The 20849-nt window shown below is 55.7% G+C and overlaps 7 protein-coding genes across 7 annotated transcripts; all 7 read right to left on the bottom strand.

Annotated features, from left to right (window-relative positions):
- Window positions 1-89: 89 nt before the first annotated feature.
- LMJF_35_0250 (conserved hypothetical protein) lies at window positions 90-2243 on the bottom strand (the record flags this gene model as incomplete). The annotated part of the gene is made up of 1 exon (XM_003722374.1): window positions 90-2243. One exon carries the CDS (start codon window positions 2241-2243, stop codon window positions 90-92), a length of 2154 nt encoding a protein of 717 aa, XP_003722422.1.
- An 854-nt stretch (window positions 2244-3097) lies between these two features.
- LMJF_35_0240 (60S ribosomal protein L30) lies at window positions 3098-3412 on the bottom strand (the record flags this gene model as incomplete). The annotated part of the gene is made up of 1 exon (XM_003722373.1): window positions 3098-3412. One exon carries the CDS (start codon window positions 3410-3412, stop codon window positions 3098-3100), a length of 315 nt encoding a protein of 104 aa, XP_003722421.1.
- Window positions 3413-6320: 2908 nt separating this feature from the next.
- On the bottom strand, window positions 6321-7427 carry LMJF_35_0230 (conserved hypothetical protein; the record flags this gene model as incomplete). The annotated part of the gene is made up of 1 exon (XM_003722372.1): window positions 6321-7427. The coding sequence occupies one exon, from the start codon at window positions 7425-7427 to the stop codon at window positions 6321-6323; it is 1107 nt and encodes a 368-aa protein (XP_003722420.1).
- A 1002-nt stretch (window positions 7428-8429) lies between these two features.
- LMJF_35_0220 (conserved hypothetical protein) lies at window positions 8430-9221 on the bottom strand (the record flags this gene model as incomplete). The annotated part of the gene is made up of 1 exon (XM_003722371.1): window positions 8430-9221. One exon carries the CDS (start codon window positions 9219-9221, stop codon window positions 8430-8432), a length of 792 nt encoding a protein of 263 aa, XP_003722419.1.
- Window positions 9222-10210: 989 nt separating this feature from the next.
- On the bottom strand, window positions 10211-10432 carry LMJF_35_0210 (conserved hypothetical protein; the record flags this gene model as incomplete). The annotated part of the gene is made up of 1 exon (XM_003722370.1): window positions 10211-10432. The coding sequence occupies one exon, from the start codon at window positions 10430-10432 to the stop codon at window positions 10211-10213; it is 222 nt and encodes a 73-aa protein (XP_003722418.1).
- A 945-nt stretch (window positions 10433-11377) lies between these two features.
- LMJF_35_0200 (conserved hypothetical protein) lies at window positions 11378-17749 on the bottom strand (the record flags this gene model as incomplete). The annotated part of the gene is made up of 1 exon (XM_003722369.1): window positions 11378-17749. The coding sequence occupies one exon, from the start codon at window positions 17747-17749 to the stop codon at window positions 11378-11380; it is 6372 nt and encodes a 2123-aa protein (XP_003722417.1).
- A 1722-nt stretch (window positions 17750-19471) lies between these two features.
- LMJF_35_0190 (conserved hypothetical protein) lies at window positions 19472-20194 on the bottom strand (the record flags this gene model as incomplete). The annotated part of the gene is made up of 1 exon (XM_003722368.1): window positions 19472-20194. The coding sequence occupies one exon, from the start codon at window positions 20192-20194 to the stop codon at window positions 19472-19474; it is 723 nt and encodes a 240-aa protein (XP_003722416.1).
- Window positions 20195-20849: the final 655 nt, after the last annotated feature.

Here is a 20849-nt window from a genome sequence, read left to right as displayed (position 1 = left end):
GTGCGTTTTCGTCGTTTGGGGAGATGTACGTATATGTGTGTGAAAGGTATACGGACCAACGCGCTGCGTCGGGGTGATCAAACCACATCTCAGTCCTCGGCGCGGGGACGCTTGGCAGCTGCCCCGTCCTCGGCGTTCAGCACCTTCAGGATGTCTTGCCCCATGACCGCCGCCAACCGGCGCTTCACCTCGTCCACTTCAGCTGTCTTGCGCTGCTCTTGTGCGACCGCGCGCTGAGCCTGGCGAGCGGCGTAGACTGCGCATGGTACGACCACAGCGTACTGCCCACGCATCACATCGTTCACCACCTCTGATACAATGAGAAACCCCGGCGTGGTGGAGAGGGATGTGGGGTCCAGCGAGCCCAGGTCTGACAAGGGCAGCAGAAGCACCGTTTGGCGCAGCGACGCTGGCACGTGCAGCCCTGGGTAGAGAAGAAAGGCGGGGAAGTATGGGGATGTGTGGTCAGCCGCCGGGACACCGAGATCGCCGGCATAAAGCTTCAGCATGGCCGTGGCCTTTACTGTCGTCCCCGCCGTAACCGAGGCGCCCTCCACGTCTCCTGGCGTGACCCTCACCGCAGCCGCCACTGCGGTTGCTGCTGTGTGGCGAAGATCAGCCTCCTTTTTGGAGGCAACGCCACGCATGGTTGCGGCGCTGCCACCCACGGCCACCATGTAAAGCAGCGCCACATGCATGCGCTCCCCTACAACCGCAAACGTCCGCCATCCCTGACCGGTGCTGCTGGTGTCAGCCGGCACAAACGCGGCAGGGATGAAAACGGGCCCGGCGTAGCCGCAGTTTTCGGCGTCGTCGACGCAGCGGGCGTGCAGGCCATCCTGTTCGATCCGCTCTACGCGCACCAGCAACCGCGCGTACGCGCCTAGGCCGGCTGGGTAGGCGCAGATGCGTTCCGCGGAGCTGCCCTCACTCTCTCCGCCGCTACTTTTCCTCTGCTGAATACTCCTGAAAAGCTTGCTGGCAAGCACCTTGGCAGCAGCTCCGCCTGCAGACTTGGATGTAACTGCACCACCATTACCACCACCGGTGACGGTCGCGTTCAGCTTGTTGTTGAGCGTGCCGCGCCTTACCGTCCCCGCCACATCCGTTGCCCTGCCTCCACTGGCAGGCCTCGCCTGCGGCTGGTGCGGCGATGAAGTAGCGCCAATTAGGCCATGCGCTAGGTTGGAGGTACGAAGGGTGCGAGCAGCGGTATCGGGTAGCTGCGCCTTGGTAACGGAGCGGCGAGTTGAAAAAGCAGAGGTGCTGGTGACGCGCAGCAGTTTGCCCCCGACCATCCCTTTCTCAGCCATTGTCAGCCCCCCACTGGCGGACAGCTGTACCTGCACCTCGTCCCCTAGTGATACGCTTAAGAAGTTCGTGTGCGTGTGAACTAGCGTGGTGATGCTTGCCTGATCGGCGGATTGATAGAGGCCAGCATCCACCACGCAGTACGTGCTAGAGTGCATGGCCACCACGTAGCCGCGCACCACGCGCCCATCAACGGCACAGTCGGCAAGCGCGTGACGTGCCAACATTTTGGGCAGCGCAACCGCCAAGGCGCAACCGGGTGCGGTGCCAACGTGAATGGCATACACGCTGTGCTGCTCCGCCAAAGTGAGCTGGTGCTGGCAAAGAAACTCATTAGCATCGTGCGGGGAGCCAAAATGAAGCACTGCGCAGTACGGACCGAGGCAGCTGTGGCGCACCGCAGAGGATTCTTGTTCGAACCCAGACCATAGGGCAGCCTCCTGCTCGGCTGTGACCTTTGAAGAAGCGGGGGTGGTGCGCGATGCGCTGCTGCGGCCGTGCAGCAGAAAGCTCTTCTCCTCAAATGTAGGCAACGACGGCGTCTGCGTCACCGTTGCCGCGGTGCTTGTGTTGCGTACAGGGACGCCTGCAAGCGCCGTGCATGCAAAGCCGGGCAGCGCAGCGGTGAGACGGCCAAGGCGCAGCACCTCCGCAGCGCTCAGTAGAACATCCGTACCCACGCATAGCGCCGCCGGCTCGCTCTCGATTTGCCAAAGGCGCCCTCGCTGCTGCACGTCGCTGCGGAGACGGTCGGCGCTGGACAGCTTCTGGAACTGAATGTGCACTGTGGTGGTGTTGTAGTTCGGGTCCTCCTGGTACTGCGCCCACTCCACAACGCCGTACGCGCAGCACGCGCTGAAGAGCTGGGCGCGAAGAGCGTCGCTCTGCAGCTGCTCCGAGGTGACGCTGATGCGACGAGTCGAGGTGCTCATTTGGAAAACCTGTAAAGCATCGTATATGCACTAAGAGAGCAAACAAACGCCAATCGTCGAGAGAGGCAAGGAGCAGACAGACAGACGGACGCACACCGCGGCAAGAGGTTTCCCCTGCTGATTCTCACTCGCCCTCTCACCTTCTTGGCGTCTGGTGTGCCTGTGTGGGTGCGTGTCTCCGCGCGGATGTTGAGCAGCAAGGGAGGACGAGAGCGAGAGGGTGGTGTACTGCCGACTCTGGCAGATCACGCAAAGGCGGGGGTGGGGGAGGAGCAAGAGGTAGCGTTGAAGTGTAAACACGCCACGGAGAGGGGTCGGGCATGAAGCATGTAAAAGGAGCACACGCCTTTTTTTCCACTGCGATTGTCGAGCACAGCGGGTGCAGAGGAGAGAAAAGGCGGGAGGTGACATGATGGCAGCGGACAGCAACAGCGCGGGTCGCGTGTGTGCCTATGCAAAACACGCGCAGATATGCATCCAGAGAGAGGGTGGGAACACACAGGAAGAGAGAGGTCGGAGCAAAACCACAGGAAAGGGGGGGGGGCAAAACAAGCACGCGCGCCGTCACGACCTCGCCCCTCCCTTTATGTGCTTGTTCTCCTCCGACACTTTACCCTCTCTATCCTCGTCCCTTTCCATCTCTGGCGCTGCCAGGTGTGTGCATGCGTGCATACTGCCGCCGCTGTTGCCATCTCCAGGTGCGCACGTGCGCTGCCGCCAACTTTGCACAGGCTATTCTGCCGAGCGCACATCGCTCCTTCCCCTTTCGGTTTTGTTGCTTTTCTTCTTCGGGAAACAATCACAAATTAAAACGAAAAAGGACAGAGAAGTTGTCCGTTCACATTATCCTTCCCTTAGGCAGCGATGTCGGAGTCCCCAACATTTGTCACGGACAGGACGCATGTGCGGAAGTGCTTGCCGCACGCCGTACCGAGGTCCAGGTTGTTGCCAGAGTAGTGGTGGATGGGGGTCTTGCTGAGGGTGCAGTAGTACTCCACCTCGGCGCGGCGGATCGGCGGGCAGTTGTTGGCGATCACAACCAGCTTGCTGCGGCCCTGACGGAGGGTCGTCAGCGCCTGCTGCGTTCCGAGCACGTACTTACCGGACTTCATCACCAGCTGGAGCTTGGCGTTGATCGTGTCCACCTTAGACTTCGTCTTCTTGGCCATTTTTGTGAGACGGAAAGATGCTGAAGGAACTCCTCTGCGGCACGGGTGCATTTGAGGGGGAAGAAGTGTTCAAGGTGGTGGGGATGAAAGCGGTGAGGGAGGGTACAGTGCAAATGTGTGCCGGAAAAGGATGAACAATGGAATACAAGATGGAGAAGGGGGACGTATTGTTGACGGGTAGTGAGCACATACGGAGTGATAGAGCCAGCGTGTTATTCCGTGATTGGAGAGAGAGCGTGAGTTCGACGACTAGTCGGTAACGCGTCGGTGATGCGCAAGCAGAAAAACTGTATTCTGCTAGTTTTTCTTTGTTCTCATGAAGTGGGAGAACACGGTCACGCCAGGTGCGGCAACCACCTAAGTAAAGAGCGTCATGCGCGGCAGCATCGGAGTACGACGGGGGAGAGGGGGCATCCTGGTGCATTATTTTTTTTTTACATTTGGTGGGAGTGCTGCTTTCGTGGCATGCGGGTCTCTGCCTGGGCTGCGTCACTCGCTTCCGGTCCGCGCGCGAGAACGACGCGCAACAGTGAAGAAGCGAGCAAGCAAACGAAAGCAAGAGCGGCGGAAAAAGAGTGCGTGCATGCCGGCAGACCACACAGACGGATACACACCCCACACAAGCACAGACGGAGGTACGAACGCGCAGTCGCGCTACGCCAACAGGAAACCCAATGTGTAGTACAAGAGCCCTGATTCGATACACAAAAGCATGCGGCCATGCCACACCTTTCCAACTGCTGATAGAAGAGGGTCGAGGAGGTTCGCGCGTCGCGAAAGAAGAGGGCATGAAAAAAGAACTGGAAGAAAATGATGGCAGAGAAAAAGTCGGCTGAAGCATGCAAAACACCGCTCGTATTTCTCCTGCATTGCGCACAGCTGTCATTCAGCGCAGACGGAGAAAGAGGTTTTTCTCGTTTGAAACATGTCTACACTGCCATAGCGCATGAGTCGAGCTCGACTCCTCCCCGGCCTATCACGGTCCTATCCAGTCGTGCGACACAGCGCCAGACACTATCGTATCAGCAACGCGCAGACTCGACCATCGAAGAGCACGGCCTCCCCGCCTCAAGCTCTGCCCACCCCAGCTTCGCAGGTCGCCTCACAGCCGCTCCCCCCATGATGCCAGTCGCCCACCTGGTGCGTCCCTCGGGGCGGCTCAGGCTCTCCACTCCAGCGGGCAGCGTGGGGGCCGGGTGGCGCAGGTTCCAGTCACCTTGACACTCTGCCGAATCATACGGATGGCACTAACGTGTGCACGATTGCAGGTCGCTGCGGCGCAACGCCGTCCAGGGCCTGGCCACCGCCATCCGTGGCAATGCATCGCGCTGACCCCCCCCCTCCGTCGTAGGCACTCCACCCTGCCACCACCACAAGTGGCTCCGCATTTGGCAGCAAGTAGGGGGCTGTCTGGCTCTCCCACACCGAGTGGGTGCCGGGCCCTGAAATACGACGCTGAGGCGTCCCTCGTCATCAGGGCGAAGGAGAGGTAAGAGATCTAAAAGGAGTGAACATACAAACACACGCACACACGGATACGGAAAGAAAAGAGGAGGCGTCGTGATACATAGCAAGCGACAACGGAGGGGGAGGGGGAGAAAGGAGACGGCAACGACGCCAGCGGCAAAAGGAGGGGTAGCGGTGATGGCGGCAGTCATGTAGTGCAGTATCGAGGCCGTTCTTTCGACGTCTTCTCCATGCACCGCGCAACCACAGGCAAATGGCCAGCCTCTCTCGCAAGAGCATAACCCTCGCAGACCCGGAGCGTCAAAAGATGTCCGCGTTCCCCCTCTTTTCACACCCCCTCGTTAATCGGTTTCGACGTGTTTCACCTTCGTAGTGGATTTAGCCCAAGCGAGCAAACTGCGGTGTGTGGCCCGGACACCGCGAGAACAAGAATGAGGCGGGCCTACAAAAAAGAAAGAGGTGGTGTACGAAGAGGGAAAAAGGTGAAGGTGGCGCGTGTGCGCGTTTACAGGTGTAAGAGGTACGGTGGATAAGGCAGGCAGAGACGGAGACCGAGGGAGAGAAGTGAAAGAAGTGCATCTAATTCAAAACAAAGCAAACAACAGGAAGGAAAAAAGTGAAAAATAGGGGAAAGAGAAGACTAGCTGGTGGAATGGGTGCCTGTATAGAAAAATGACGGGTAAATACTCTAGGAAATGTGAAATCAAACGAGGGATGGAACAACGAGGCGCGCATGGGGAAAGGGAGCGCTGAAGGCATAAACGAGTGCACGCGTCTGGAGACGTAAAAGGAAGTAGAAAAGCGAAAGCGCCGTGCACGAAATGAGAAACGAAGAGGAGATCGATATGCTGGCGCATCTCTGTGGAAATACAACAGGTGCTACAGCACACAATCCACTGAACGAAAAAAAAAAAAGAAAAACGTCGGTGACGCTGAGAATGTGAAATCACGTCACGGACAGCAAAAGGAAGTAAACATCAAGATGAGGCGAAGAAAAAGACGCGCCAAAGACGACATGAGAGAGAACGACTCGGTTAGATACACTGCACGCATGTGCGCAGAAAGAAGGGGAATGGAAGCACAAGAAAAAATCGGGAGACGAGTAACAGGGGATTCTGTCTTTAGAAAGACGTGTGTTAAACAAGAAATGCAGCGTATCAGAACCGGAGCAAGAGACGCTGGAGGCCAGACCGCCATTGACCAGACATCATCGACGACGCGGCGGCTCAGGTGGCAAGGGTCTGACTACTCTGTTCGGTGAATGGCACCCTCGCACAACGCTCTGCTCCACTACACAGACACTCAGCGCACGCGTGTTGCACCCTTCGTCTCCCGTGCAACCTCGCCGTGGAAGGGGCGCTCACGTCCCCTCGGCACTCGAGGAGTCGTGCAGGGGGGCATCTATACTGAAGCACCGGTGACCTGGAAAGAGAACGCGCCGCTACCAAATGCTGTCTCCATTATGAAGGCTTGAGATAGTCACCACAGGCGCCGCATGGTCAGCGTAATATACGCTGGAGTTGCTCCTGCTGTGCCCGAGGCGTTTGTGTGATTCCCCCAGCCTGTGGTGCACATCGGATGCAGAAGACGTCGTGGAGGACTGTCCTTGAGTGTGGTGCTTGCTTGGAGTCGTGCTCGTACTCGTCAAGCCGGCGCCGCACGAGGCGGCTGTCCATGGCTGCTGCTTCATTGGCACAGAAGGCAGCTGCTGATCGTAGACGGAGCGCAATATGGGGTTTCCCAGCACATTGCGAGCCTCCACGATCATGCGATCCACCGCCTCCGCCCCAACAGGATCCACCTGACGCATGCGCTTGAAGCCGTCCTTTTGCCAAGAGCGATACTTGGCGATGATGTCGTCCTGCGAGGCCTCACGAGGAAGCGCCAACACATCGTAGTAGGTGCCTGGAATCGAGCGATGCGGGTAGCGGCACCGGAGCGGCAGATGCATCTTAAAGGCCGCAGCGTCCGCGGCGGTGGGAGCAGCAACAGCGGCGAAAGCGGCAGCCGTGGGAGATGACGAACGCTTGGACAGGTGTGTTCCACCTACGTGAAGACTCTCGGCGCTGCTAGAAGTGCTACTGGAAAGGGAGGCGGCATTACGAATCGGTGGCTGTGGTCCACTGTGCGACACCACCAGCTGGCGATCCTTTCCCGGGGGGCGTCGACGCGTGGAGACCGTACGCTCCGCCTCGCCGCTCTGGATGGGGCTAAAACAGCCGTACTCTGCCGGCAATGTCCTCGGTAGCGCGGCATCCAGGGCAGCTAGCATCTCGTCCCGTGACTGAGACGCGCCGAAGAAGTGCGCCGGGATGGACTCTACTGGCACGCTCCGGAGTAATTTCATTTGGGTCTCTGTATTCAGTTCCGAAAAACGGTGGGCGTGCTCGCAGTGAGAACCATACGGGCACTTGCCGTTCTCGTAGAAGGCGATACACACGCAGTCCTTCGATTCAGCAGGCCCAGCAGTCTGCTCCTTAGCTCCAGACGGCGAGTAGGTCGTCGACGACGGAACAAACGTCCTCGCGTATATCGACAAGGGCATCATGCGGTGTATTAGAGAAACAATAAAGTAGCGGTGAGTATATATGTGTGTGTGTGTGTACCTGCTGACGAAAAAGAAGATGAAGTGTCTTGTGTGTTGTTTTCTGGAGAGTGGTGGCGAGGCGCTTGCAGGGTCGCTAGGGTGCGTCTTTGATGTAACGTTGAGTACTTGGCTGTACAGCTCGTATTCGATGCGAACAATGGAATAGGAGGAAGCGCTCTCTCTCTAGAAGCCCACGAGAAAACTCCGAAAAAAAAAAGTGTGCGCCGCCTGTGCTGTTGTCGGTCTTTGGTGTGTTCACGTGCCTCTGGGGGGAGAGAGAGAGCGAATGCAAATTAATCGAAAAATGGAAGAGGGACAGAGAGAGGAGCGGTGGGCATCGAAGACATCCACAAAAGCGAAAAAGGCCGACAGCCTGGCCCCCCGGCTTTCCTGTAACCGGTAGAGGAGAGAACTCTCCCCCCCCTCCCTACCTTTCCGAGATGTGCGTGGCACCGGAAGGTGTCTACAGCGAGACAGAGGCGGCGACAGAGGTTGATAGAGTCCGATTCCCTCCTCCTGCGCACCTCTCAGTGGTACCGCGAGAGGGATACAAGAGCGTGGGCGTGCTCGAACCGATTGACAGCACCGAATCCAGGGTGCGAAGTTTGACGTGACAGAGAGATTCGTACTCATTTTCGGAATGGAGGTCGCAGCTGCGGATACTGTGGAATACCTAGCTAAGAGGAAACAGCTGAACGGTGCGAAACAGGAAGAAACGGTGAAGGAGACGACGATACACATATACAACCCCACGGAAGGCCGACGCGCAACATCCGCACACAACACACAGACGCCGTCACACGACAACAATACCCGCATCCCACACCCTTCTCCGAGAAATATCCAAAAGGTGGTCGCAGCGCACCCTGTGGTGGTTCTCGTACACGCTCAAGCCACACCCAGCCGAAGCCTCTCTTGCACATGTCATGCAGCGCTGCCGCGCTGCGAGCGAGAAGCGGCTGCTTACTTGTTGGTAGGGGGAGGAGTCTGCTTCACGGAGGCGCGCAGTTCGTGAATAAGGTCTTCGGCGCTCTTGCCAGAGTAGCTCTTACCCGGCTGCATCCGCATCAGATCCTTGTCTACGGCGTACCGCTTGTTCAGGAACTTTTTGAGCATCTCGCCACGCGCCTTCTCTAAGTCGTCACGGATGCGTTCCTTGCGCTCCTTGTACGCCGCCGTCTCGCGCGCCATCCGCTCCGTGTCCATGCGCTTGAGCTCCGCCATCTCCTCCTGTGTGAGGGCCTTCTTGCGCTTGTCGAAGTCCTCGCGCACAACTTGCTCCCAAGGAGTGTTGTAGCCTAAGCCCTCCTTCCCTATGGCCTGATCCTCGCGGGCTACGCGCTTCACCTGCTCCGGGTCCAGCTCCCAAAAGCGCCACTCATTCCACTTCTGCGCCGTCTCAAGCTCGCGCCAGGTCACTTGCAGGATATACTCCACTGGCCAGCCCCAGAAGAACTTCTTCTCTAACGTGCACCAGTCATCCTGGCACTCCTTGATGCCGTAGTTGATGCGCTTTACTAAGGTCATGGTTACGTTGTAATAGGTCGACTCTGGCGGAATGTCGGATGTGTGGAGGAACGCCTGCAGCTCCGAGGCGGCGGCCAGCAGTTTCGGCTTCCACAGAGGCTCCACAGCCACACCGGCGAGGCCGGTCGTCGACTTCACCGGGAAGGCGCGGGGAATGTACTCATCGCTAATGGTGAAAAGGCGCGTGGTGCTACAGAACGCACCTAGCAGAGATCGTGCGCAGAACATGTGGTCCACCACGCAACGCGCGAGATGGGACAGAAGAAAGCACTGTTTGTAAGTGCGACACGGAGACCCGCACGCTACGCCAAGGGGCGCACAGGCAGAGAGCGAAGCAGGAAGGAGGATCGCTACTACTACTCCCACTACTAGACTGAAAAGGAAGGATCACAAGGTGCTGTTTCAATGCACCGTCAGTTCCCACCAAACTATCAGCGGCGCGGATGTGATGAGACGGAAAGAATACCTAAAGAGAGAGCAACAGAGTGCAGGACACGGTGAAAAGGCGATGTAGTGTCTCAGCTAAAAGTTCGCTGCAATAAAAAAAAGAAAGCGAAAATGGCAAGCACAGCAGAAGTGAAGGTGTGTGACGCTGCTTCCTTTCTACCGTTAAATGTGTTGTTTGACAGTGGTCTCCGTGACGGGGTCGGGAGTGCGCACCTGGTATTTGTTTGCTTGGCTCTGCACTTGGGGAAAGGGGAAGGGGGGAGTCGCCCAAGAATATGCACGCGCTGATATTGAGTGCAAGAGATGACACACCGCAAAGAAGTGGCAGCACTACCTAGGCGCCTGGGTGACAATTTCTATGCGTATGTGGAGAACAGCACGGCGATACCTTTCTCCCACCTAGGCCAACGGAGGCAGACGCTTGGGGCAATGGAACTACAGATGACGAGAGAAACATGAGGCGGGATTAGGTGGGACCATGCAAGGCACCTCAGGCAAGGAGGCTTGTGGGAAAGGGAGAGCTCCCCAACGGACACCGTCAGTCACAATATGTTTGTATACGTGCTAAGACGGGTTTGAAATCGACAGCAGACGGTGGATTTGGTGCGCCAGCGACATGAGCGCTGTCCCCGTCAACATTCTCAACGGGGTGCTAGGAGCGACCGACAGGCATGGCTCCCCCCCCCCTCTCACATGTTGGCGTTTCATTTCATCGGTTTTCCTTCGTGTAGGGGCTTTTGTCACAACATGCTTCGTTTTCTCTTGTCCCCTCAATACACAAAAATTATGCGAAACGCCAAGACGAGACAGCAAACGGAAACCCACGGAGAGAGGCGATCGCCCACCACGCTACACTTGTAGAGGAACTTCTTGTAGAGCTCAAAGCTGTCACGGTGGTACAGTGTGGGTCTGAATTGCCTAAGGTACGTTGCCGTGCAGACAATCAAGAGCAGCACATACAGGACCGTCTCGAAGTCGAATAGGGCGCTCATTGGTGACACCGATGCTTCCTCTGTCAGCTGAAGATGGAGCGAGAGGTGCCGACGCACGGCCGGGGATGAGAAGAGGAGCACAGCAACAGGAGAAATCAAGGTCTAGCAGAGAAATTGTGTGCGCTCTGGAAGGGAGGGAGGTCGGAGTCGACTGTGTGTGTGCCTGTGGGGCGGCCTGGCAGCCCAGTTTGAAACCAGGTCTCACGAGGAGAAGCACCAAGAGGAGCACAACAACTATCGCGGTACTGCCCTAGTGGACACGAGTGTGCGTACAGACACAGACGCACTGACACACGTGGCGCACTCGCCTCGGTGAATACAGAGGTAAAAAAGAGGGCAGGGAAGGGGAGGATGAAGAGATGAAAGAGCAAGGTGGCCGAAGCATCATGACAGTGAATGTGCGCAGAGTCGCACAGGATTGGGCGGCATGCTGCTCAACGGATCCCAAGGCAGTGCGTCAAATGAAAATGTACGCAGCGTGAGCTTACTATGTCTCCACATTGCTCAGTCCCTCTGCACGACGACGGATTCGACTGTGTCAAGAGCGCCTCTGTTATAGGGACCCCTCATATCAAGCGACATATCATGCGGGCCTGATTTGCTTTCGAGTAGTTGCGCAAACTCGACGCGTGCAGTGCCTTTGTGCGATTGCAGCCAGAAAGGCTGCACAAGAGATGGAGCGGATGCACTCAAGCAGAAAGAACAAGCAAATGAAACCAACACACAAAAGGCAAGTCTGCGCCGGGTGTGAGTGGTGTGTATGTGTGTGCAGGGAAGAGAGGCGTGTGCTAGCGTGTGGCGCTGTGCCGCGGTCTTCTCTGCAGCGCTTGCACGTATGGTACACGAAAGGCACGTGCCTGTGTCTCTCTGTTACCCTACACGCCCCAGTTTCTATTTGGTGTGGGCAATCGCCTCACATTTCGCCGCCACAACAGCGCATCCTAATTACAGTTCTCCACGGTGGCAGAATTGCGGAGATGCACTGTGGTCGGCAGTCGCGGAAGCGGTATCGCTCAATCGAGTGGAACTCAAGCGACGTTGCGGCGGTTCAGCCAACGAGCTCATATCTCCACCACGACGCTCTTGGTGATGGGAAAAGCGAGACTTTGGCAGTGGCGGAGGCACGGTCGAGTGAGCTGTAGGCGTGACTGTCGTCGCTTGTGCTCCGCCACTAGTCGGATCCAGTGGGCGGACAACCCGGCGATCGGCATTAGAAAGTTGAAGACGGAGGTTGTTGAGCTCCATCTCGTACTGCTCCGCGGCAGCTTGCTCAGTCGCGAGACGACGATTTAGCTCCGCGTTCGACAGAGAAGAGGCACCGTCGCCTCTGGAGGAAGCACGCAAGCTCACGAGCTGCCGGGACAGATCTTCGAGCTGAGTCTGCAAACTCTGCTCCCGTTTCTTCAGCTCGCGCAGTTCTCGTGATTGGCGCGCGTAGTGGGCCGACTGCACTTGCGTCGAGCGGAGATCGGCGTTCTCGCTCTGCAACTTCGCAATTACCAGCTTGAGGTTATCTATAACGCTCGTAAGTGTCTCAACGCCTGCGGCATCAGTCATAGATGCAGCTCGTTGATGCCCAGCGGCAGCAGCCTTGGATCCCGCCACAGCGTCCTCTTTCCCGCGCTGCAGCGACGGCTCTTCTCTCGCCGCGACTACCTGGGTGCCTCGACTTTGCAGACCCGAGGCAACCGCACTGGCGCGTTGCTGCAAGCGTACCGGCGAGATACCACTGAGCTGCCGCAACTGCTCCTGCAGAGAAGCCAACTCACGATCCTTGGCACACAGCTGCTGGTGTAGCTGGTACACAAGCCGCTGCGACTCCGTGTTCTTTTCCAGCATCGTCTTCTCCTTTTCCACCCGCTCGTTGAGCTCCTTCTGGATGGCGCGAATGCGGTGATCAAGCTCCTTCATGTGGATCGCCGACTCTTGCTGGATGGCTCCCATGCGCTGCGCCAGTGCGATTTCTTGCTGATGCAGCCGGGCAGACTCACCGCTGCGGTGCGCTTCGTCCATCAGCTTCTGCTTGAGGATCGTAGCGGCCACCATCAGCTTGTCGTTCTGCTCTTTCACAGTGTTGAGATCCCCCCGCAGCCCTTCGTTAAGCGCCGCCAGGTGCTGCGCCCGCTCCGTCTCCACCTGCTGCGCTGACACCTCAGCCTGCAGCGCATCGATATGCGTCTTCCACTCTGCGGCATCCACCTGGAAGCGCCTTGCGTGCGCCCGCTCCTCCTCCAGCATTTGCCGCATCATGCGCAACTCCTGATCAAGAGCCGCGTTCTGCGCGCGCAGCTCCCCTACCAGCGGTGCATCAGACACACCACCGGCGGACGCCACTTGTGACAGAAGCTGCAACATGCCTCCCTGTTCCGCATGTTGGGCCTGGACATCGCTGAGTTGCCGCTCCATAGAGACCCGCTGTTCCTTCTCACGCTGGAGCTCTGCTGTCAGCTGCATCTCCCGCTGCCGCAGGCTCTCCACCATTGCCGTTTGATTGCGTATTATGCCCATGAGAGCATCGGTGTTGTGACCTGACGCGGCTCCAGCGTTCGGGGCGCGAGTCGACAGCTGCTGCTGCACCTGCTGCTCCAGCTGCGACTCTAGCACAATGCTAGTTGCGCGGGCCTCCTTCAACTCGTGACGGAGGCGGACCGTCTCCGCCGTAAGGAACTGCAGCTGCTCCTGCAGACCGTTACTGGTGCCCGGTATGAGGAGAGGCAGAGCTGCGCTCTCACTCGCATGGCGCACAGAGTCCCCGACAGTTTCAATAGCGCTCTTGAAGCGCTCCACCATCGCAGTGTTCTCGCGGAACATGTGCTCGTGCAGCCGCTCCATCCGCACTGCTTCGCCGAGCCCGTACTCGACGCCCTTCCTGCGTTCGGCGGAGAGCTGCTCCTGCAAAGAGGAGATTAGCTGCTCCTTCTTCTGGATCATCTCTTGCAAGCAGTGAACGTTGTGCTCTGTGGCCCGGCGAGCCACCTCCAACTGTGTCTCATGCGCCCGCAGTAGTCGTGCCTCGCGCTGCGTCGCCTTTTGCCGCTCCTCTTCGAGCTGCCGCTGGGCGAACGCAGCCTGCTCGCTCGACTGCTGTGCTCCTTCCCTCAGCTGCGCCGCCATGTGCTCGATTCGGCGACGCTCGGCGTCCACATCGGCCACCTGCCTCTTCAGCGCGGCGCACTGTTGTGCGAGCTCTGTCTGCCGCAGTACAGCATTTTTGTACTCGCGAATGGCGAGGTCGCTGTCGTCCGCGCTGCCCGAACCCAGCTTGCTCGACGCGGTGGATAGAGCTGATTCAAGGTTCAGAGACGGTGCCGCCGCCTTGTCAAAGACACTCTCCTTTAGCTGCAAAAGTGTCGCCAGCAGCTCTGCATCGAGGGGGGATGCTGTCATGTACCCGAACTCAAGCCGCGCCACCTCGGCGTTGAGATCTTTATTGTTTGCCTCGGCGCGGTTCAGCTTCGCCTGTAGGAATTGCCTCTCCTCCTGGCACTCCGTCATGAGGCGGTCATGCTCGCGCACTCTGCTACGCGCCTCCTGTAGCCTCGCGTCTATCGCATCCCGTTTGGCTGGGCCGTCCTCCACACGCAGTAGAGACAACTGTTGTTCCAGAGTGGTGACAGTATTCTGCGCGTCAGAGAGCTGCATCGATAGCATCTTGCTCCGACCAAAGCACTCACCGAGGTCCGAGACGATTTTGCGAAGGCGGCGATCCATGATCTCCGCCTGGTGCGGCGAGAGAGAGCCTTTGCTAGCGCGCTGCACGCACCGCAAGTAATCCACAACTGACACAACCTGCTCCACGTACTTTCGATACAGGCGATATGCGCCCGTCTTGTACACCGTCGCCTCATTAGCAACAACGTGATAGTTAGCCTCCGTTGCAGCCAGTTGCATTTTGAGTCGCTTCGCCTGGATGAGGGCCAGTTCACTCTGCCGGCGTAGTGCGGCGTGTTCGCGAATCGCAGCACTCACAAAGGTGGTTACCAGCTGCGAATCTGCAGAACTTTTCAAGAGCGTGATCTCTTGCTGCTTGGCCTCTAGCTCTATTTCCAATGACTTACCCTGCGACTGCAGATCCAAGGAGTGGTGCAGAAGCCCTAAGTTGACAGTCTTCAGCCTCGCGATTTCTTTCTCCAACCGAGCCAGCTCCGTCGGGCTCACTTTCGCGTGCGGCAGCGACCCGCAAGGCGTCGCCTGCGTGTCAGCGCCCTCATTGAGGATGTTGCGGATGTGGTCTCGCACCTCGATGACCTCTTGACGTGCAGAGTCGATATCGTTTTCTAGCTGCGACACCTCCTTCTCGCGAGCCTCAAGCCGCTTTGCGGCGAGAGCGTACTTCTGCTTGTACGTGGCTGCCTCTGCCTCGCTCTTTGCCACGGCTGCAGCCGTGTATTCGGGGCTCGGGTTCACTTTTGCGTCTTCGGCGGCAGTCGCTGCCGCACGAAGGCCTGCCACCTCGGCGGACAGTGCATCCATTTCCGCCTGTTTCTCCGCCAGCTCGTGTCGAAGCCGTTTCGTGTCCAAACGCAGCTCCAAAATCTCTTGGTTGGCCTCCATACCTTGATAAACCTGCTTGAGATGAAGGAGAAAACGGCTGTCTTCTCGGTACATTCTGCCTTGAAGCAGATGCCGGACGGCGTAGTCGAGGAAACTGAGCATCTCGCTCTCCATGCTGCACCCCGCAGAAGAACGAGGCAGCACCGCGTCCTCAGTGGGGTCATCACTCTCCAGTATCTCGCGAAGCCGCCACAGTGTATTCTTCATCTGAGACTCCATTCGTCTGACAGCTGCACTCGACTCCTCTTGCGTAGTGAGGGCTCGGCGCAGCCGCTGAAGTAGAGTCGCCTCGCGGCGACGCAGCAGAACCACTTTGAGCAGCAGCTCCTTCGTCGTCCCTCGGTCAAGTCGCTCGAGGCTGTCTTCGAGGTCTTTATTCGTCTTCGACAACGCGCCGCATCTCTCAGTGAGCTCCTCGTTCAATTCTGCCAGCGCTTTGATCTGATCTTGCAAGGAATTGTCTGCTTTCTTCTCTAGCTCCATCCTTCGGTGCTGCTCTGCGTCGGCAGCCCGCCTCGCCTCTAACTGTTCCTTCGCTACTGTAAGCTCCTTACTCAGAGAGTCGATAAGCGTATCCTTCACGCGTAGCTGCTCGCGCAGCGTATTCGCTACAGTCAGCCACTTCGCGTTTGACAAACCCCCTGCGCCGCTCTCACCAAAGTCGCCGAGCGCCGGCGCACCTGCGCCGGCTGCGACTTCGGTCTGGGCCGCGCCTATCCCGGCAGCGCCAAAAATGGCCTCGCGGTACTGATCACGCTCACGGCAAATCACCTCCTTCTCAGTCGTGCCGGCCACCACCTGCTCCCGCAGACGCGCAATCTCTTCCACACGCATATTCTCGGACTGCTCAAGTTCCTCCAGCCGCCGAGTAAGTCGCTCGATCTTTTCCTGAGCCTGTGCACCAGCCTCGACCGTGGACGAGGAGGTGATGACGTCGATATGCTCTCGCAGTGCCGACACCGCGGCGGCGGTGTCAGGGGCGCTCACGTCCACAAAAGCGTTCTTCAGGGCGTCATTTATGCGATCCTTCACGAACGCGTTAAACTGCTCAGCATCGCGACGCCGCGCCTGCAGCTCCTTGAAATATTTATCCTTGTAGCTCTCATCGTTTTCCTCGACTAGAACGGTGCCAGCTTTCATCTGGTCCACCAGCTTGTCCAGCTGCTTGAGCTGCTCGGAGGAGAGGCCTAGCTCGAAGCGAAGCTTGGTGTCCATGAGGGGCTGCAGTCGCACCTTATTCATCCAATGGCGCCGCTCCCGCTCCAGCCACTCCACCTCCTCCTTCAGCAGACTCAGCTCCTCCTTCAAAGTGTCCATTTCGCTGTACGCGGCTGCGTTCTGAGGGCGCAGACTGTTGATTTCCTCCTCCGTCACCCCGACCCGCTTGCACAGCTCGCGGAGCGCGGCATTAAACGTAACGGAATCTTCCATGCCGTTTAGTCGCTCTCGAAGCTGCGCATTTTCGCTCTGGAGAACCTCCACAGTTCGCGTGTGGTCTGCCAATTCTTGCCTTAGCCGATAGAAGCCCTCGTTGCCACTTTCGTAGTTCTTGACGAGACGCGTCAGTCGAAGGTTTTCTTCATCAAGTGCGTCAATGCGCAGTTCGAGCTGCTCCACCTCGGCGTGCAAATCGTCGTTCTCGCGCTCCAGCCTGCGTTGCTCCTCCGTGGGGATCACGCACATCTTTGCATCCTTGTCACTGATGTCAGGCGGACCGGTTTTTACCGACGAGTGCGACGACGAACCGTCTGAGATTGAAGAGTCACGGTGAAAGTGAGACTTTTGCTGACTGGTGGCCTTTTCCAGCTGTCGTCGGAGTAGTGCAATCTCCTCCTCCTTTTCGTCGAGGTCAACCTCGTGTTGGTGCATCAGCTGCTCCACATGTGCATCAGATTCCTGCTTGACGGTGACAAACTCGTCTCGCAGAGATTTATTTTTTGCGCGCTCTTCGTCGAGGAGATCCTTCGTCAGTCTCCGCAGCTCCGTCATGTCACGAAGCGCCTCTGCCTCTCGCTTTTCACATAGCTCTTCCGCTCGATCGCGCGACTGTACGAGGGCGTAGTTTTCTTGCTGCAGAGATTGAACTTTTTGCCGCAGTCGATCCAGCTCGTCGTCTGCCTTTTGCTTCTTGCCTTGCTCTTTCTGACGCAGTTCCTGCAGAATATCCTCTGTTTTCGCAGAGCGATCGGCAAGACGCTTGTACCTTGCGGCAAGATGGCGGTACTCTAGTTGCGCCTTTTCATAGTGTTCCTTAATGTCGCCCATGTCATCACTGCGCGATGCAAGGACCTCCTTCAGTTCCGCGTTCCGCCGCGTTAGGTTTCGCAGCTGGAGAGAAAGCTCATCATTCTCGATCTTCAAGCGAGCTAGCTCCTCTGAGCTCGACGGCTCAGCTGCCGCATTTTGAGATGTCCCCTCTATTCTAGCCTTGCGTAACAGGTCGCTGAGCTTCTCAATTTCCTCCTCCTTTGAGGAAAGTTGTGTTTTGAAAGCACTCCGAAGGTTCGCTATCTCCGCTGCTGTTTCTTCTGCTGTCTTGCTGAGTCGTGCGAACTCGGTGAGGCACTTAGCAGAGACGGTTTTAAGCAGCTTTGCAATGCTGATCGTGCATCGGGGGTCGGCCATCTTCGGATCGGATTCCAGAAAGACATAGCGCGCGACAAGCGACATTACCTTTTTGATGTACACAAACTCGTTAGTTTCCTGCAGCTGCTGAAAGGGCATACGTTGAATTTGATCCCACATTGCAGAAGCATCATCCATCGAGGAGGGCCTCGCATCTTGCACTGAAGATGACATCACGCAAGCAAAACCTCGCAACAAGGGTTGCAAATGCAGCCTTCTATTCAGTTTTCCAGATCACGGGAAACGGATCAAAAAGCACAAAACCCTGGGTCGCTCCTTTTTGCTGTGTCTACAGAACCTTTACGAGTCTTCGTTCTATATGTACACTTGATGTCTGAGCGGCGCGTGTTGTGCCGGCTAAAGATAATGATCGCTGCACCAGCACAGCGCGCCACTGAGCACCATAGAAGTCTACGAATGGTTGTGAACAACTCGCCGCTCGATTACGAGCAATAGCAAGCAGAAAGCAGCAGAGCCTAAATGCGGAAGAGGCTTTTGGACTTTTTTCACGTATGTTTGCTTTGCGTTTGTTTTCCAGGCGGACAGCCGGGGTGCCATTGAAGAGCAAACAATGTAATCTGACTTTTCCTCTTTCATGCGTAAGGCTCTAAAAGAAAAACGTTAGAACCAACAGGAATGAGAAGTTTGAGAAAGAAGCATTAGCTTGCCGAGCCTCTCTTGAACTCAGAGATAAATCTAACGAAGCCTGCTTACAGGCAAAGGTTAGCGCCCGCGGATGCAAACATTTAGGTTGCAAAGACAATCCTTTTTTTGTTCCGTCAGACCACACACAGCACAAGGGTGCAGAGCCCAAACTACCCTAGAGATGACTCTTTAATCGACCCGAGATAAAGATCAGTTATGAAAAAAAGCATTGACATCAAACTCCCCATTTGATGCATAGCACATGCGCATACAACAAAAAACACCATGGAAGACAACCTTTTTTTCTCAGAGATGGCAATAAAGGCAAAAAAAAAAACGGCGCCGGACATCTTCTGATTGTTTGTCAATCTATCATGTCCCAGGCACGTGTGTACACAACAGGAGGTCAACTCCTATCCTCACCTAAAAAGCAGCTTACGTGAATGACAACAAACAGGCTACACCAAGCGAAAGGTTTAGCAAAAAGTAAAAGAAACAATTGTGTAAGCACAGTTGAATCCTTTTTCTCTTTGCAAAATAGCACACATCCTCGATCAAACTCCTTTCAACAGCAAGTGTTGATTTGACAAAGCTGTAGCACGCTTATGTGCAGTTCACAACACCTCGCCCGCGAAGCGCTTCCGTTTACCCATCCCTTTACACCGTCACTCTCGCTGCTGATGACACAAATAACGAGCAAAACAGCAGAATATGAAAACAGCAGTTCGCATAAAAAGACAACTCACTCAGCAAACGGAACACAAAAAGGCTATCTGTTGTTTTCCCCTCAAAAATGGACTGATACAATAATGTGGAAGTGCCACTGAATTGTTCGTGTAACTGCGCTTTCCTTTTCCTCATTGAATGGACCTACCGAACAAGAGTTTGTACTGCGCGACAACAAAAAAAAGCGACGCCGGGAGTAGCGGCAAGAGGACTCAGGTTAAATGACTTGACTGGCGAGATGAAAAAGGATATCATCTTTTGGCAAACAAAAACATTCATCGACAACAGCAACAAAAAAAAAGCTGCAGAAGCGATGCAACATCACGCCGACGTTCGCAGCATCGTCATACAAAATGAGGAAAAGTCTTTCAAAGATAAATAAATGAAATATTACAGAAAAATATGCGTGAGTGCACATTTCGAGTGTGGGCCAGTGTCTGCATCTTCGACAAAAGATGAAGCAGTGGGAACAACAATGCACCAGTCAGTCTACCTTTGCAAATCTCGGTTAACACGAACATGCCCAGGATCAAAGCAGTTGGTATCAAGCGTGTATGCATTAATGTAGTCTCCGACGTCCGTCATCACAGGCTCACGCTTCAGCAAGTCGCAGTTTGCGATAAACTGCGGAACAGTAAAATTGCTTTCACTGAGAACTTTCACCAGCTCTGCTAGCGCATACAGTGTATTGTCCTCTCCGTCGCCACCCTCGTAATCGCTGACAAGGATGCCGTTGTCTTGATAGCCTCGAATACAATCCGGAGTGTTTTCGACTATGAGAACGCGGTCGAGAGGGCGACCAAGAGCATTCAGATCCTTGCGATAGCCCGGCTGCCCGTTGAACCACTTGTTGTGACGGTAAATACAATGTGACACAGCATTACATGTGTCGATATTCGACACAATAGCTTGCGCATAAGCCTTCAACCCAGCCGTCCACACAACAACCTCGATACCTTCGTCCTTGCACATCTGAAAAAACTCAGGAATCCCAGGTCGAGCGTAGAGAGGTCCGCTACGAGCGAACACCAGCGTCTCATCAAGATCAAGAACTAGAACCAGTTTCCCCTGGTATATCTCAGCTTGAGGTGCAATGACGAGATGAGGATCGGTCTTGTTCATCGACGGGTCACGCTTTCGATTGGTGCGGTGGCGACCAGCTGCCTGGTACTCCTGTTTAAAGGATTCGCCCCGGATGCGCTGCTTGTTCATCGCGAATTGTTTTATATTTTCTTTGTGCTGTTGTGCGGTTCACTATGGATTTTTCTGTCGTTCTATATTCGACAACTTTGCTGAACAAAGAGAACTCAAAAGCGAAAGGAGTGAGGAAGGTATCAATTTGAGCTCAAACAACCACAGCTTATTCGATAAGATTCGTGGAGGGATAATCGGGCCAAAATTTGGCTCTTTGCTATAAAAACATAGCCAGAGCGCAGCAAAAATGAGTGGAAAAGATAAATGCCAGATATGATGTTTGCTCTTGGCAGCCGTCGAACCCTGTCGGAAAAAAAGCAATAAGCGCTTGGCAAGATAGTACTCTTTTTATGCGGTGCATAAAACGCCTATCATCGCATAGTTGGCCATCTTTGGGCAATAAATCTCGTTTTCAATTCAGCGTGTACAGTGGCATATGTTACCCCTGTTGACGCATTTACCGTGGGCGACAGGCATGACGCAATTCGACGAAAAATTCCAATTACATTTGCTCAAGACCAAAAACGAAAAAAAAAACGATTTGATATTTCCCAATATATAATTAAATTCCAAAAGACAACAGTAGGTGCATTTTCCAAACAATTAGAATTCTGCACAGAAATTCGCCATTTATTTGGGTTTTTAATATAGAAACAAACCGCTAATAAAATTA

The sequence above is a fragment of the Leishmania major genome, chromosome 35, assembly GCF_000002725.2.
Source record: "Leishmania major strain Friedlin complete genome, chromosome 35".
In the NCBI taxonomy this organism is placed as follows: Eukaryota; Euglenozoa; class Kinetoplastea; order Trypanosomatida; family Trypanosomatidae; genus Leishmania; species Leishmania major.
The sequence above is the reverse complement of the archived record's forward strand: the minus strand, read 5'-3'. Positions and strand labels throughout refer to the sequence as shown.